The following is a 16,383-nucleotide window of genomic DNA, read 5'->3' as shown; positions in this document are numbered from 1 at the left end:
TTTGTGACTTGTCGCCTTATTTGTGCATAGTTTCGCTGTGCAATGATCGGATTAGATTTTATCTCTTTCACAAACATGGAAATATTATATCTGTGTGAACTGATATGCACTTAAACTATTTTGACGATTTCGTCGAAAGTTATTTGACAAAATAGCTCATGAGGGAGAAATTTACCTTTAAGCATTTGGTAGACATTTTAGCCAACGCAACTTTTTTTTTCAATTACATTTTATTATATTACACTTGTCTTTTACTATGTGTTTGGTTCTTTAATTAATTCGATTTTTGGTTTGATGTCAAGTGCCTGAGAAGCTGCTTAAAAGGTTAGCATTATTACTTCCAGATGTTTCATTTTAAAGGAATAATACACCCCAAAATGAAAATCCTGTCACGAATTACTCACCCTCAAGCTGTTAGTACGATCACATTTAGAAGAGTTTTACTAACAAAAATTTACTGGGACCATTGACTACATATAATAGGTTAAAGTTAAGTCAAATATAGCAGCTTTGATTGTTGAAAACCTATCCACCTCCACAAAGTGTCCCTCTGAGCTTCCCAATGGCCGACTTAGAAAATCTAAAATCATCACAGCTGTTTGCAAACCCAGCAAACTGAATCTCAACAATAGATGATTCAGATCCAACGGCTTCTGGGACATCATCAGTTTTTTCTTTTGTCTTTTCAATGTCCATGACACATTCCAGCAAGTACTTACTATGTTATTTACGTCTGTAAAGAGAGAATCTGAACATTGATCAATATTTATGCATAGTTGCTTTTGTTCACATTAAATTCATTGTCCTGTCCCCTCACTAATGTCTGTGACTGAAGGAGGGACGTGTTCGGTGTAGAAGCATCACAACATTCTGACACATTTTACAGTCCGTCTTTCGGCCAAAGGCATTCTCTCCGAAGTGATCTCGCATCCATGAAGTGGCGTGAAGCACAGCAGGAAGCTGATTTGCATGACAGGTCGTCGTGCGTACGGCGTGTAGCAGAACACATCGTCCTGGTGCCCGATGCCCTCGCTTTGTCTTTCCTTGTTTTGTGAATGATCTCCCAACATAAGAAGTCAAATACATTAGGAGATCCATAGAAGAGAAGTGGAATACGACAGCTCCAAACACGCCTTCGATGCGTTTTGGCATACACGCTGTCACACCTACAAACACTGAAGGTTACCATGGGCCATTTGAATGATTTGATGTGTTTTTGTGTGTCTGTGACTCACACTTCAACGTGAGCCTCCCACTAGACTCTGATAACTGCGCTGTGTAGGCAGCGGTTTCCATTGTGGTGTCTTGGGTTTTTGTATTGTTTGTGTGTGTTTTCTGGTTGTCAGCTCCTGTTTCCTGCAGCTTGAGGCTGAAGAGATGCATTGTTGGACTCGAAACCTTGACTAAGCACAAAATGATGCACCTGATGTGTCAGGAATGCAGTTTATTGATCCATTTCGTCCTGATGGTTTCGTGTGACTTGTCGGTTTACTTTATCCATCAAACCTTGTAGCATTTTGTTTCCGTTCTACTACAAGACGATTGGTTACGTTTTATTGATGTCTTGACTGTCATCGTTTCACTGGAGGTTGAGGTAAATGTTTACTGATGTGACCTGCAAGCCGAGCCTGAGACGAAAGAGTTACTGTTCTGGGGATTGTTGAACTCTCTCCTTTTAAAACTCCAGGCTTGAGAAACCTTCATTGTTGGAATGTTGGTTATGCTAAATATGCGTGATTTAGTAAGCGCATGGACTCGATTTTCTGGTCTTGACAAACTTGTTTAGTTGTGTGGAGCAGAGTTTGAGTTTCAGTCTTGGTTTGGAGTGATGTCATGCACACACACGCTCACGCACGCAGGTACACGCACACACAGGGTTAAAGCAGTGATTCACAGTTTCCTACCTTAGCTTTGTCTGCGAATGCAAAATGGGTGAGTATTTGACTAAGAACACAGAGCCAGTAGCTTTTTTGTCTATAAAAGGCATAGTTCACCTAAAAATGAAAATAATTAACTCACCCTCTGATCCTAACCTGTATACATTTCTTTGTCCTGCTTAACACCAATGAAGATATTTTGAAGAATGTCAGTAAACAAAGAGATGTCATGCCATATTTACTCTCATAGTATTTATTTTCCCAACTCTCCTTTCTATTAAGCAATTGGTTCTCTGGTCATGTGACCATGTGGGTGGGTGCCTTGAAATACAATTTAAATGCAATGTAAGTGAGAGAAAAGATTTTGAAAAGCATGTGATGAACTTATAAACCTTGTTTGAGAGTAAATATGACACGAAAACTTTATCTTAGTTTATTTAAATGGCCTCAGAAATTATTGTATGCATTTCTATTCTACTTGCTTGATTATTTTATTTGCTTAGTTTTCATTTCCAACCAGTTTGTTCCTATTTATTCATTTACTTTTACTCTATTTTTAGATCCCACGCACACCCACAGAAGATACCACAGTGACTACAGTTCATCCAGCGAGAGCCCCTCTGTGACATCATCAGACCCCGATTACAGACAAGGTTTGTCTGCTAATAACCTCATCTATCAATGGCACGTGCTTTACATGTTACTCATATATTATTTCTCTTTCTTCCTCTCACAAACAGCTAAAAAGCCTGATGATCTTAGACGATACAGTTCTCAGGTGGGACTGTCCGAACATGACTCCATTTCGCTCAGCGGTGCTCAGAGACACAGGTATTCTCTCTTGCTCTGATCAGTCATGCATGCGTTCCAAGAACTGCTCATTCTGAAGCTCTTCTGTGATTGAGGACCCCTGTCCGGTTAATGATAATCCAAATCTCATTCCAACCTGTTTCGGTTTAGCTCTGATAGTGTAGATAGTGACCTTTCTTTGTTACATTTTGTCCTTTTTATAACCTTTACAAACTTTAAGAGGGCCCCAAAATCGGTCCAGCGTAAGTGCTGCTAATATCGTTTAGGTGCTGCTAATATATGTGTTGCTCACAAATCTGTGTTTCTACAGCTCCCCCTACTGGTCAAATAGTGACACTCGTCGATTTTTTCCTGCAGTAGATGTTGTGGTGACGGTTGCCAGGTGTTGCTGGCATGGAAAGGAGGTTTTAGGTCAGGGTTATTCATTTCTAAAGGATGCTCAGGGTGCAGGGATGCAGCAGGTTACCGACGACAACCATAGGATGTCACTCAGATTGTGCTGACATAACATTGCCAAGCTGCTGTTATTGCAAACTATTCCCTTTATCTGTTTAAATGAATGTGTCCATCTGTATATCTCAAACTAAACATCTTAGTATGTCGATATCAAATGCAATGTTTATAATTCATAGTGTATTGAGTGTAAACTTGAAATTGGGCTCGGATTGAAACATCGTCCTGATCCGTCTTGTGTCCAGAATACTTGAGGCCAGTCAGGACGAGCTGTCGGGCACAGAACTTCTGATCCAGCGACAGGAAGAGATGCACAGGCTCCAGGCCCGGCTGTCCCGAGCATCCGCCTATCCTGGAGATGACCCCCGGACCTCCATAATGGACCTGGTGGAACCCTTTCGCAGCATTCCTTTGGATGCCGGCCACAACCTTAGAAAATCCAAAGTAATTAAGTTGAACTAAACTCAGACTAAATATGAATGATGCAATGGTGAAGAAACGGAGTTCTGTTATCTCAGTTTGAATTCACGTTTTGTAAGCCTTAAAGTCCCTGTGAACTGGAATTTGTGATCGTTTTGACTTCAATATTTCCGAGTGAAAAGGAATTGCAAGGAAAAAATGAGTGGGCGTGGCTAGCTTTTTAACTGCGAATTGATTGGATTTGTTTAAAGAGCACTTGGATTGATTTTGAAAAGAAACTGGCAGCAGACTGACAGTTGAAGGGGAGGAGTTAACGGATGCTCCGCCCAAGCCGTCTAATTTACGCCATTTGAGAATGATTGTCATTTCAGCGCGGATGTGGATTTTCATATTTTAATTGAAGATTATGAGAGTACAGGAATTTTTTCTAAGCTATCTACTATAAACGCTGCACTATTTGACGAAAAAGAAGAATGTTTTTTTCACTGAATATTTAATTTCACTGGGACTTTAAGGTTCACCTGGGCATCTTTTTTATGAAGTGTGTTTGTTTTGGTCCAGAATTTCTTCGGACCAGAGTTTGTGAAGATGAGTAGCGAGCCGTGTATGGTCTTAACCGTCCCTTCATCCATAACGGTGAGACGATGCATTCTCATACATTACCACGGACTGCCACCCTGTTTTTGTGAATGTTTGCATTTATGTGTGTGTATACTTGTGACAGAATAAACGTGGAAAGGTGGAAGAGAGTCAGAGGAAGGTGGGAGTGGTCTTACTGAACGGTCAGAGGTTGGAGCTGTGTTGCGATGTGAAATCGATCTGTAAGGATGTGCTGGACATGGTCATTGCTCATGTGGGGCTGGTGGAACACCACCTGTTCAGCCTCGCCTACCTGAAAGGTTCATAAAACCTCTTAAATTTGTTATATTAGAAATAACACTTTTTTTCTCTTTTATTTTCCACAAGGGAATATCTAAAAGATTTTGCTGGCAAAATTCCCATAATCCATTTTCTTACTTCTATTTTCCTCAGAGGACGAGTTCTTCTTCATCGATACCGATGCCAAACTTTTGAAGGTGGCCCCCGACGGTTGGAAGGACGACCCTAAGAAAAAGAAAACGGACGTTAATTTTAATCTGTTTCTGCGTATCAAGTTTTTTCAAGATGATGTCAACTTGATACAGTAAGAACTCCACTAATGTTTTCTCGCACATGCCCGAACGTGCTAGTGTTTGTTTTACTTGCAAATTTATCCGTCTGTCTCAGAATACATCTAGTTGTGTACCTCAAATGACTATATGGTTTCAGGTGTTTTTAATGCGCACAAACTCAATTGTTGTGAATTTAATTTTTTTAAGAATAGTTTTATGAACCATCCAAGTCGAAAGTCATTCTGGTTGTTTTCCATCCTGTTATGTCAATCAAAAACATAAGTCTTACATTTTAACGGAGCATTAAGAGAGATGAAATATAATCCATCGATAAAACATATTCTCGAGTTGCGAATACACAACTCTTTGTGTTATTTTCTGTAGGCACACGATGACCAAACACCAGTACTATCTTCAGCTGCGGAAGGATATCCTGGAGGAACGGGTGCGATGTGACCTTGAAAATGCAGTGATCTTGGCATCTTTGGCACTGCAGGCAGAGTTTGGAGACTATCAGCCTGAGGTACAACAACTAAAAATCAGACGATATTTTGTTTCGTAATGTGTGCTGTTGTTAACAGATGTCAAATGTTCATCAGCTGCACGGAAAGACGTATTTCAGGACAGAGCACTACCTCCCCGCCTCTGTCCTGGATAAGATCGATCAGACCACCGTTAAAGAGCAGCTGCCGAAACTCCACGCATCATACTTCAATGCCTCAGAGGAAGAGGCGGAGCTTGAGTTTCTCAAGGTCAGGAACCAATCAAAACGCAGTAGTGCAAAAGCAGAGTTATTTTAGAGACAAACAAAAGAGAGCAGAAATGAGGACAACACATTTTATAAAAATAGATTGTAGTGTGCCTGCTACTAGATCTGTCTTCTCTGTTGTGTAAAGGTGTGTCAGCGACTGACAGAATATGGCGTTCACTTCTATCGCGTGCTGCCAGAAAAAAGATCCCAGACTGGCATCATGCTGGGCATTTACGCGAAAGGTGTCTATATCTTCGAGGTTCTCAATGGAAATCGAACCCCCGTGCTACGGTTCCCCTGGAGGGACACCAAGAAGATCTCCTTTACGGTAAGCCATGTTTGCGTGTTGATTTAGTCACGTGAGTTTTATAAAATTAAATCTTTTCAAAAGTAAAATTTTTGTTTATTTTGATTTATTTGATTCATTTTGAATTGATTCACGGCCTTCATGTGTGTGTTTTCATATGGCAGAAAAAGAAGGTTTGCTTGCAGAACACATCAGATGGGATTAAACACTTGTTTCAGACAGACAGTCAAAAGACCTGCCAGTATCTGCAGCAGTTGTGCACGGCCCAGTACAAATTCCATCTGCTCACGAAGGCCCGACAGAACAACCAAGAACTGCAAGATTTTGGTGAGGGAGAAAAGAGACAAAAAAAAATTATAATGTAATATAATGGCAAGGTTGACTTGAGTATAAACGATCTTTGGCCGAAACTAATGGTGGCCATGACACTATTTTTGAAACAGCTGCTGTATTGTTCATTTCTGTTATGAAAAAAATATTTCTAAAAGAAGAAATCGTCATGAACATTTAGTCATGTGGGTCTGTTAAGAGTTTTGGTACCTTGTTTTATTTATTCTGTTTATTCCAATCAATAATTTCAACGGTCACTATTTTCTGTATTAATATTTATTTACTGTGAAGCTGCAACAATGCAAAAATTTTAAAACGCTAATGAGAAATGTTACCTTAGCAATAGACTGAAATAAGTTTAAGCTGAAGCATTATTATTATTAACCGGAAATTAATAAAAACAAAAATCAATTAAGCCTATAGATAAAATAAAAAATATCAGAAGCACAATACAAAATGTCTAAAATTTAACTACTCTAAACATGAACTTTTTTAGCCACTAAAACGATAGAAAATATAAACCAAATTTGAAATAAAAATTATCACACTTATGTGGAAAAAAAAATTAACAGCTGACAAAAGCAGATAAAAAACTATTTAAAAGTAAAAAATATAAAATGGAAATTAATTTGAAATATGAATAAAACGTGAATTTTAAACTGAGACACTAAAATGATTTTAAATATAAACTTCATCTGAATTAAAACAATTATTTATTATTTATTACTTATTATAAACCACAAACAATATCCGGGCTTAATTCATTTTAATACTACACATTTTAAATTGGTTATAATTCTATACAACTACATATAATGCATTACAACACACATTACGAAGAATTATAATGCATTTTACCCTTTAAGTCATTCGCCGCCAGCCTCTTTAAAAAAAAGTTGCCAGCCTACGCCAGTATTTTACATTTTCACCCAATTTTAATGGCTCACAGTATATTTTCTGTAAAGAATATATGGACAAACAATATGTCAAATGAAAGAACAGAGACTCAGCTTTCAAACAAAAGAAACCGTATTCTTCTATCTTCATTTGTTTCTTTTTTTATCACTCTGTAGATGTGTGCAGGTTTCTTCAAAAATGCATCATTTTGATCAAACAGCTGAGATAAAGTTTTTTGTCAAGGATTCCGCCCAGATTACACTCCAGACAATCATTAAAAACCGATAAAAAATATACATTCTAGGTTCTGGGATTCTGTACTTTTTCCCAAAGGTGTGTAATAGCGGCACCTGCTGTAAAACAGTACAAACACTGATTGCCGTAATAACGTCTTTTGCGGGGAACCGTATTTTTTTTTAAATGAGATAACTAGTCAATGGCGGTTAAAAACTCTTTTAAATGCATTATACATAGATGCTTCAAGGAAAGTGGGTTTGAAATGAAATGAGGGTGAGCAAATGATGACAGAATTTTCATTTTTGGGTGAACTATCACTTTAACATGAAAACTAAAACTATTTATTAAAAGCTATTTCAAAATATCTGTGTTATTTACTTCTGTGACAATGTATATCACTCTTCTTGTCTTCAGAGAACTCTCCTCTGGGCAGTCTGCAGTACTCTGATGGGATGAGTTTCTCCCCCGGCTCAGAGCCGGAACTTTACAAGAGAATGTCCTACTCTGAGATGTCCCTCAACAAGAATGCTCGGATCACTATCCCCCCGCCTATCCGGGCTTAAACAGCAGCTCTAACTCTAAGATGAAGAGTCGTTCCCATCATAACTTGAGTCAGTTGCCTGAGTCACCTGAGCATAGGATGGTGCCTTTCGGCAGCCAATTACAGAGCGGCATGACTCGATCGCAAGTGCTTGTGTCGTCACATCAGCGTGCAAGCTCAGACACAGACTCCATCCTCGCCGCCAGACAGCAGGAAGGGTGAGAGATAGACACACAGAACAGATATTGTACATATTATATGTCTTTCCGTTCTTCTTAGCTTTCTTTTTTGTAGGATTTATACATGTCTCAATCCTGCAAAATATTTTTAAATCTTTCTCAATGTCTGCACTCTTCTATCTTTAATTCATCCTTGCATTACATAATTTTTTTACATCCGTCGTACATTTGCTTTCCTGAAATTTCTTGTTTTGCAACACCTTTTTTGTTTTGTCTCCCTGTGTTGTTCTCCTTCATTTATGTCAGCATTTCATTTGATTTTTTTATGTCTCACTCTCCACTTTTTCCATGTGTGTGCCTCCAACATGTCTCATCTTTAATTCTGCATTTTATTTAACTTAACATCATAATACATATCTTCACACCCATCCTTGCTTTGCCGCTCTTGCTCACATGTTTTACACTTAATTTGACAAATGTCTCACTCTCCATATTAAAAATCTTTACATACATATTACTTCGCTTGTTTCTTATTTCATACCTGTCTCACCTTCCTGCAGATTTTTTCTTTATAGGGCTGTCACGGTTATGAAATTTGGCTGACGATTTATTGTCTAATGCGATTATGACGGTTAATTCTCTGTATTGGGGCTTTGACATTTAATTCTCATACATTTTTTATGCGGCTTTGAACGGCCATAATGTTCTGAATATAAGACTGTTTTACTTTCTCTTAAAAAATGGGTTCATCGTATATTTAATTCTATGCTTTTACATGTCAATAATACAGCCGTCAAATACGTGAAAAACAGTTTGATCAGAAGTGAATTGAAGCCACTATTAAAATGCTATCAGTCATAGAAAAGCTTCTAGTTCGTATTTTTCTCACTACAATTAATTTTACTCTTAATGAAATTTTGGTAGGCTGGTTTTCACATTGAGATTATCTTAAATACTATTAAATTGTACTGCAGGTTTGTTATATGCTTTAAAGTTTTGTTAAGTGATTGTTGGTACATTTTACCAGTATTATCATACTTTAGTTACAATATGTACATTAAGATATGCATTATCCAGGCACTGCAGCTCCCCCTTGTGTCTTCTTAGAGAAATGCAATAATTGTGATGATCTGAAACCATGGCCATAAGGTCAAATATTCGTGATGAGAAGATGATTTAATAATCCTGCAAGCCCTATCTGTCTCGTTCACTTACACTTATCATGTCTGCACACTTCTTTCTTCAATTCTTATTTTCACTTTAACTTTATATCTCTCTCTTGCTTTGATTTTCTTGTGTTTTACACCTGTCTCGCACTTATGTCTCTACACTTGTCTCACTCTCTTACTTTGCTGCAGTTTTTCAATGTCATACCACCCGTCTCTCTCTCCCTTCAGCTTTGCATTTCTGAGTTTTTCTGTCATCCCGCCACTAAGATGCTCAGGGCTGACAGCGTTAATCAGCTCTCAAGAGAGAAACTTATGTGTGTGTGTGTGTTCATTTTCATAACTGTGTGAAGATAATATTAGATATTCACACTCTGTTTTGTAACACACGCTAATCTTGTAGTTAAAGCACGTCTGAATTTAAAGGGGCATTGTTGAGATCTTAGCAGCATCTAGAGGTCAGGTTGTGAACTGCGCTTCCCTTCAAAGCGCTACGGCAGCTCTCACGGGAACAAGATGTCGTCACGTTTTTGCTTCTTTGCTGAAGGAGATTTTTACAAAACATTTTTACAAAACAGGTTATGTAGAGCAATGTGTCTATTTAGGGCTACTGTAGAAACAACATTGTGAATTCTATGCAAGGGGACCCGCCAGGGGCGGACTGAACAGTAGGACATTCTGTCAAAATCCCAAAAAGCCATCCCACCGACGGCCTACGGCTGTGACCAGGGGCTGATGTATTATAAACGCGAATGCAGACAACGTGAAGGCATTAGCAAGTCGGACTCGAATGCATGTAACGGAATGCATACGTTACATACAATCCCCCCTCGACAATTTTGGTGGAGGAAAGATGCAATCAAACATCCCAAAGCCCGAAAAAATGCATGGGCCCTGGGACCCGCGGTGAACGTAGATAGAAATTGCTCATTCTTATGAAGCCTATGATATATAGCATTTCCGTTAATAGATCCTCCTTAATCATTTATAACTTAAAAAAAATCTATCCTTATGTCTTTCAATCTGTATGATGTCATTTTGTTAATTGAGGATTCAAAGTGCATTTAAGGTATAGATTTGACAAGTTTGGAAATCAAACCCACCAACCAAAATAGTGACAGATTTATCATTGTTTTGGGAACTATTGCGTTAAACGGTAATACGCTTCACCTCATGCAATATTTCCAGATGAATCCTCTTTCATTGTGCTTGAAAACTGTAAGTAATTGCCTGTTCTGTCTCTCTCTCTCTCTCTCTCTCTCTCTCTCTCTCTCTCTCCCTTTCTCTCACCGCATCGGCAATGCTTTTGGCCCGGCCGCCCACGCCAGTCCCAGCTGGGTCTCCAGTACCTTGAAGAAAGGGTCGGACTCATCCTCCGGTGAGGACATCGGACAGGCGTATGTCGTAGGTGAGGACTATAAAACATATTACACCTACCTAAAACAAGGATGTGCACACAATGTTTTCAAAACCGATGTAGGCGGGGTGTCATCGATGGTTGTAGTGGCGTTGATCTAAAGGGCATAAAGACAATTTGACAGCACAAAGAACAAAAAAGGCAACAAAACAAGATGATTTTCAATGAAGTAGTTTTCTAGACAGCTGTTGGAAGACTAGTCGACCATCAAAGCTTATCCCCAACTGCTTAATGGATCATTACCCTCAAACCGTGCATCTACCATTCAATGACTTCCTTTCTTTGGTAGTTATATTTTCTCCGTTCTCTTGCGTTCCTCTCACGGTCTGTCAGGATAGCGGGCCGAATCTGTCTCCGTGTTTCTCTTTGGAGACGGCGGCTGTCTGCTTCTATCGTTTCATCTTTTTAACAGCTCTGTCTCTCTTTGCCTTCACTGATCTTATGACTTTACCTCCATTTCATCACATCATCTGCTGTCGGATCGGAGAGGACGGCTGCAGGGAAATCCTCTCAACGACTTGCTCGGTGTGCTGTGAAAAAGCATGGGATTTTACAGTCTGAATTGGTCCACTTGTGCACAGATGTGTGTGTCTATGTGATATAACATCCAAAGTAGAAATGAAAATGAAAAGAAATCCTCAGTTGTAGGAATTATGAAGTCAAAATGAACCCTGTTTGGTTTGACATATTTTGTGCTTAATAAACCGCCGCTAGATTTCATAATATTCGTCTTGTCGTGACACATTTCTGTTTCCTCAGGTGTTAGCATACACAGCTCCGGAGCCCCGTCTACTCCCGCGTCCTCCATCAGAATCAGCGGTACGGTATCTGTGTTTTGTTTAGCGATGTCATCGGTTGAAAACTTTCCCACCTACCCGTCTGGTTGTGTTTTGAGGCGGTCAGATTTAAAAGTCCTGAAAAGTCGTGTCCTGGTCTGCCCTGAACACACACATCTGCTCGAATTACATCCAACTTCCAGCGACGCAAAACAGGCATGTTAGTTTATCACGCTGGCTTCAGAACCACAAGTCCTGAGGAGAATTTTCCAGATCCTACATGTGTCTGTTACGCTGATACTCTTTCTTGGCTCAAGTTTTGACGTCATCGCGTGCTGTTGACAGCCATTACGGACGCGCCTCTAAGCTGTGTGTTTTCAGCGAGTGCTGTCGGCTCTGATATACGGCCGTGTTGTGGGTTAATCTCTTTTATCCTACAGTATGAGCCGCAGACCGCCTGGTAGGGCACGTAAGCATAGCACGTCAGTGGAGCCAAACATAACACTATCTGTTACTTGCAAGAGACAAGCAATAATGAGCGAATTAGTCTTGCTAAGAGTGGATGAGGTGTGAGGTACGTTAAACATTAAATATCTTCAGACTGGCTGCAGCAGTTTTACACTTGGATGCCTTTTGCATGTATGCCTTTTACCCAAAAATGAGTGTGTTTTTATACACCATGTCTTTCCAAACATGTAGAATTTTCTTCTGCAGACAGAATAGAAGATATTTTGAATAACGGTTGTAACCAAATAGCATAGGACCCTAATGACTTCCATTGTACTGACACAAAACCAGTGAGACGTTTCTCAAAATATCATCTTAGATAGTGTTCCACACGTGAAAGAGTCACATACTGGTTTTGAACCACACGAGAAGGATAAGAAGTAGATATTTAATACTTAATGCTTATTGTAAACTTGTTTTATCTAGTGCCTATTTATTAAGTTTATATATTATTTTATTAATATCAAATGTATTTAATAATATTTTTAATGGGTGCTAAATAAATTACTATAGTATCATTAATCTTCCTTTTTTAAAGCATGGTTATCATATTATGTGAATACAGGTTTTGAACCACATGAGTGTTTGGATGAAATAGACCTTTAATACATAGTGTGCAGTATGTTGCCTATTGTAAACTTGTGTTAGCTAATGCCTACCTAGGTACAAATAATTATTAACAAATAGTATTATGATTTTTAATATCATATTTTTTTCAGAAGTTTTATTTAAATGGGTAATGAATAAATGACAGTTTTATTGTAATTATTTTCAGATATGCTAGTTTTGTTTTCTATTTCGCAAGAAATTCACAATTTTGTTTTTGGTGGTGAACTCCTTTAAGTCTATGTATGATCATGATGTATGATACATTAAAGGGATAGTTCACCCAAATATGTAGTTCCTAACCTGTATTCCTTTTTTTTGTTCTGTTGAACACAGAGAAAGATATTTGGAAGAATTTGAGAAATTTTCAGTTCTGGGACATCATCCAATACCATATTAGAAAATAAATATTGTATATTTTTTGTACTGTTAAATAAAAAAAAAGATATTTTGAAGAATTTAGGAAAGCACACCGTTCTTGGTCACTTTTGACTACCGTTGTAATTTTCCTACTATCAATGATTTCCACGAAATGAAAATTGCTGACATTCTTCTAAATATCTTTCTCCGTGCTCGACAGAACAAAGAAATGTAAACAGTTTTGGAACAACTTAAATGTGAGTAAACGGGTGAACTATCCTTTAAAGGCTATCAAATGTAAAACTATTCATTAAAAATCCCAGCACTATAACTATACATGACACCACATATATTTATATTACGTTTAAACAAGTTGACGAAACATTTCAGTGTCTATCCAAACACCATCATCAGTTGTAAGCACACAGGAAGTATCTCTGGCTCCTTTGGATTTATCAGTAGTGAGTTCTCAAGTGCCTCTCCGGTCTTGTGTGTGTTTGTGTAGGTTTAGGCACACTCCGTTCTAATGCCTCCTCTGGTATTTCTCACTCGCAGATTCCCTGAAAAAGAAGGTCCACGCTTTACCCTCTCCAGAGCGAGAGATACATGCTGTAAATCTGAAGAAAGATGTCAAATATGGACTGGGTATGTAATTAAAAGGTCCCGTTGACACAAACATGCTGCTGAAGTCCTGGTGCCGGCAGCAGAGATTATCAGCACACACTAAACCCGATGTGACAGGGGTTAAGATAGATAGTGTGATGTAGTGCAGAAATCTGCAAACCTCACAGTCATTCATGAATACCATTCGAGGCTGAACACTGTGCTGTTTAAGTTCCCTGGATGAGTCAGTGGTTGTCTGTAATTGACTTAGCAGGCGTAAATAGTTTTTCTGTATGCAGTATATCAGCTATAAATTAAGAAACTCGTGTTTCACAGTATGTAAAATGACCGTCTGTGTTTTTAATTTAATTTTAAGAGTGTTTGTGGTTTGTTTGTATGTTGTGCTACAGGTTTTCAGGTTGTAGATGGACAGAACTCTGGGCATCAGGATCTGGGTCCCCTCATCAGCTCCATCACACCTGGTGGACCCGCTGATATCGACGGCCTTCTGAAACCAGGTGAACATACCTGTGTTTGTCTCTAGATCAGTGTTTCTCAACCTGGGGGGACTTAATGATATAATATATTTATTCATGTTTGATTGTATACATAACTATATTTAAGCAAGGAAAAAATGAGTTTCCAAATATGTTTGTGGAAAGTGGGAGGTCTTGAAGTCCGACAGGTTGAGACGGACTGCTTAAATCAAGGGACAGTTGAAAAAACGTTTTACTATTTGATGCCCTCTCATGGTGTCTTCAATATAAAAATGGCCGTATTCTATACATTTATATATTTAAAGAAAAAAATGTACCCTTGTTTTACCAATTATTCAATTAATTAGATTAGATAGTTTGAAACTTGATTATATAACACAAAGTAAACACCGTTGTAGAAATACTTGCAGTATTTTTGCATGTCTTATAGTCTTTAATATATTTATTTTTATATTTATAAAGATTTCAATTTACTTTAAACAATTCCATAAAGTTTATATGTTTCTTGTAGGCGATAGGCTGTTGAGTGTGAATAATGTCAGCCTGGAGGACCTATCACATGAGACGGTGGTTGAGATTTTGCATAGCACCCCTGATGATGTCACTCTGGTGGTCTCTCAGCCTAAAGAGAGGCTGTTTCCAGGTAAGAGGAACAAAATACACACACAACAAACTTTGATATGAATAAAATATAATTGTTTTCTGTTAATAAATTACTTTAAATGCACACCTGTCAGAGTCAATCCTAAATCGGTGTGCCAAGTTCAAATGTTGCCTATTAACAACAAATCAAATTATGAATTATTACATGGTGGGCAAGTTGTTTACAGTTTATAGATTTGAATGATTTAAACACACAAAATATTTTTAATAAATGAGAGCAATAAACTTGTGTAACTTATGTTACAATGTCTTGTGTTAAAAAGTCATAGTGTTTCACTTTCTGCCTCTACGTTGTGTAGGATAGATGAAAGTTTTTCAAGGTAAACGTCTAGAGAACGTCTTTACAACGTCTAGAGAACGCATATATAACATGCCTCTTTAACCTCTCTCAGACTCTCCTACAGGTATCAGGAACTACAGATCAGACTCGGCTACACCCAAACAAGAAATGGGAGTTGATTCTCCGACCGAAGAGTATGTGGCCTCCCCCATCCCATCTCTCACCTTCAGCAAAGCATCACTGCCCCGGTCATCCCGGCCAGAGAGCGTCAGCTCCCACGACTCCAGGACTGAGAGCGCCGGCCACCTACAGAGCAACGGATTACAGCGCAACCCTCTTGCAGAGGAGATCTCGGCCGACAGTAAACCGACGGCCGAGGCCGCACCACCCGCTCTTCCCCCTAAAACCAGAAAACCCAAAGTTCCTAAAGAGCTGGAAAACTCTGACAGAGGGGACTCGGATATGGATGAGGACACGTATTCGAGTAGTCTTGAGAAACAAATGACTAAAAAGGTAGAATTAGTCTCTGTAGTGATTTGAAAGAACTTTGATTTGGGATAAGAGTACAATCTGTCTTCAATTTTTGCTATGTATTGTTTTTGTATGAACTTTAAATGAATTTTAGATGTTACTTCAGTGTTTAACTTACTTCACAAAAACATTAAATTTTACTTTTTTTCGAACAATAGGACGGAAGTTCTCTTTTGCTTATTGCATCCTTGTTGGAGTTTTCTACATTATTTTTGTGTGAACCTTCCATTTTATGCACTTCTTGTCACTTTTATCGTGTTGCACTTATTTGGACACGGTTTCAGAGTCCCATACAAACCCAACATTTTCTCCAAATTCTTGTAGAGGCTACAAAGAGTAGAAGTTACATCTTATACCTCACACTTCAAACACGGATAAAGAAATCCTGCATTTAAAAACGCCTTCCTCTCTTCTCCTAACCAATTGCATTTCTAAACGTAAATGCAATCCGGTTCTGCATGTCTACACCGAAACCCTCCGCTAACAAGACTCCGGCCTGTAACCTCTGACCCTTGCATGTGTACTGCAATGCACGGCCTTGTATTTACCCAGCTCTTCTCTGTTCGCAGGGGGTTTCTCCTAACAACGTCACGGAGACATTAAATGCTAGTAGCCCAGAAGTCAATAGCCTCCAGCCTGGAGATCTATTTGACGTTGAGCTGTCCAAAATAGACAGCAGTCTGGGCATTAGTGTCACGGTACTGTTCGGAAAGGTTTCCGCTCTCACTTTTTCTCCTTTGGTTCTCTCTGATTCACTTTGCGTGTGTTGTTTTTGTACCCTTAGCCCTGCTTTTTGAGGTTCTTCGTTTGGCTTCAGTTTTGGGGAATGTAGTTTTGGCTCTGTGCGTGCAGATTTTTACAGGCATTTCAATTGACTCCCAAACTAACGGTAAAGACAGACACAGCAGGTACAGCAGAGCGTGTAAACGCACACGGATGAGACCACATTTTTAGATTTGTTGTGCGTAAAAAAGGAGCACACTAATGCCTGCATGGATTTGCATTTGCATGTTTTGCTGCGGTG

At 38.8% G+C, this 16,383-nt stretch overlaps 1 protein-coding gene across 1 annotated transcript in view; it reads left to right on the top strand.

Annotated features, from left to right (window-relative positions):
* ptpn13 (protein tyrosine phosphatase non-receptor type 13) overlaps window positions 1-16,383 on the top strand; it is a 50,934-nt gene that overhangs the window by 22,244 nt on the left and 12,307 nt on the right. The window contains 19 exon segments of the mRNA XM_056730642.1: window positions 2,438-2,530; window positions 2,618-2,708; window positions 3,386-3,584; window positions 4,122-4,196; window positions 4,285-4,459; window positions 4,593-4,743; window positions 5,096-5,234; window positions 5,311-5,463; window positions 5,608-5,790; window positions 5,934-6,096; window positions 7,648-7,773; window positions 7,776-7,992; window positions 10,448-10,527; window positions 11,296-11,355; window positions 13,341-13,430; window positions 13,799-13,906; window positions 14,397-14,528; window positions 14,941-15,341; window positions 15,929-16,057. Coding sequence (XP_056586620.1) covers window positions 2,438-2,530; window positions 2,618-2,708; window positions 3,386-3,584; window positions 4,122-4,196; window positions 4,285-4,459; window positions 4,593-4,743; window positions 5,096-5,234; window positions 5,311-5,463; window positions 5,608-5,790; window positions 5,934-6,096; window positions 7,648-7,773; window positions 7,776-7,992; window positions 10,448-10,527; window positions 11,296-11,355; window positions 13,341-13,430; window positions 13,799-13,906; window positions 14,397-14,528; window positions 14,941-15,341; window positions 15,929-16,057 — 2,765 coding nt within the window.

This window comes from Triplophysa dalaica, chromosome 19, assembly GCF_015846415.1.
Source record: "Triplophysa dalaica isolate WHDGS20190420 chromosome 19, ASM1584641v1, whole genome shotgun sequence".
Taxonomy (NCBI): domain Eukaryota; kingdom Metazoa; phylum Chordata; class Actinopteri; order Cypriniformes; family Nemacheilidae; genus Triplophysa; species Triplophysa dalaica.
Note: the sequence above shows the minus strand (reverse complement) of the source record. Positions and strands in the feature narration are given on the sequence as shown.